Here is a 1,356-nt window from a genome sequence, read left to right as displayed (position 1 = left end):
CCCAACCCTATGAATAATATACATGACAAACCATCCATAAACAACGAGGTAGACAGGAAGAGAGAGAGAGAGAGAGAATGATGACACAATGAGTAGCGTCTCTCCTCCCTGCATGGAGCCATGACCAGCTGAGTTAGTGCCTTGCCCATCCAGAGCTGCAGTTGCCACAGCAACCCTGGGATGATGTCCGACGGAGGAGGAGGGCAAAGCAGGATGGAGGATGAAGACGGATGGAGAGAGGGCGGGATGGAGGAAAGGAAGAGGAAGATGGAGGGAGGGATGGAGGGAGGGAAGAGGAGATTGGAGGGAGGGTGTGAGGCAGGGAGGAGGAAGAGGAGGGAGGGTGTGAGGCAGGGAGGAGGAGGGATGAGGAAGAGGAGGGAGGGTGTGAGGCAGGGAGGAGGAAGAGGAGGGGGGATATAGAAGGTAATGCTACTCACTCTGATGATGCTGGGGCTTTCCTCTGCAGAGGTGTGCCTATCATGGCTCTCTCTCTCTCCGCTGTTCTCTTCTTGCTTCTCTCCTCCTCCGGCTTTCTCTCTCTCTCTCTCTCCCTGTCTCTCTCTCTCTCTCTCTCCGCTCTTCTCTTCCTGCTTCTCTCCTCCTCCGGCTCGGTCTCTCTCTCCCCTAACTCTTCTCTTCCTGCTTCTCTCCTCCTCTGTCTCTCTCTCTCTCGCTCTCTCTCTCTCTCTCTCTCTCTCTCTCTCTCTCTCTCTCTCTCTCTCTCCTCTAACTCTTCTCTTCCTGCTTCTCTCCTCCTCTGTGTCTCTCTCTCTCTCTCTCTCTCTCTCTCTCTCCTCTAACTCTTCTCTTCCTGCTTCTCCGGTTCTCTCTCTCTCACCTCCCGCTCTTTCGCTCCTCCTCCTTTTCTCCCACTCCTCTATTTTGATAGGGTTTCTTCACCTCTGAAAGGACTGCTCCTCCTCCTTTGCTCCTCCTGGCAAGTCACTCTTCCAGCAGAACAGCAGTGCGTGTCAGCGACATAACATCACGTCTTCACAGAAACACACCAAGAAACAGAACAACCCCGACACACAGCGACTGCAGCATCACATCCATATCTCAGTCTCATCACATCGGTCTGCAGCATCTCCCTCCACACCACTGTGACAGCTAGCACAGCCTGCAGCCTGCAGGAGGGAGAGAGAGAGGAGGAAAGAGGGAGGGAGGGAGGGGAGGTGGGAGAGAAGGAGAGAGAGAGAGCAAGGAAGGAGGGAGGGAGTAAAGAGAGGGAGAAAGGGAGGGGAGGAGAGAGGGAGGAGTGGGAGGAGAGAGAGAGAGGGAGGAGTGGGAGGAGAGAGAGAGAGGGAAGGGAGGTGGGAGAGAAAGAGAGAGAGAGAAGGCAGGAAGGGAGGG

At 55.0% G+C, this 1,356-nt stretch overlaps 1 protein-coding gene across 1 annotated transcript in view; it reads right to left on the bottom strand.

The window, feature by feature from the left end:
* Positions 1–596, bottom strand: part of LOC110536864 (A-kinase anchor protein 2) — a 219,385-nt gene extending 218,789 nt beyond the window's left edge. Inside the window, exon 1 of the mRNA XM_036936737.1 lies at positions 441–596. Within this exon, the coding sequence (XP_036792632.1) occupies positions 441–484 (44 nt within the window). The 5' untranslated portion in view covers positions 485–596. The remainder of the gene's footprint in view (positions 1–440) is intronic.
* Positions 597–1,356: the final 760 nt, after the last annotated feature.

Source organism: Oncorhynchus mykiss, chromosome 12 (genome assembly GCF_013265735.2).
Source record: "Oncorhynchus mykiss isolate Arlee chromosome 12, USDA_OmykA_1.1, whole genome shotgun sequence".
NCBI lineage: Eukaryota > Metazoa > Chordata > Actinopteri > Salmoniformes > Salmonidae > Oncorhynchus > Oncorhynchus mykiss.
Note: the sequence above shows the minus strand (reverse complement) of the source record. Positions and strands in the feature narration are given on the sequence as shown.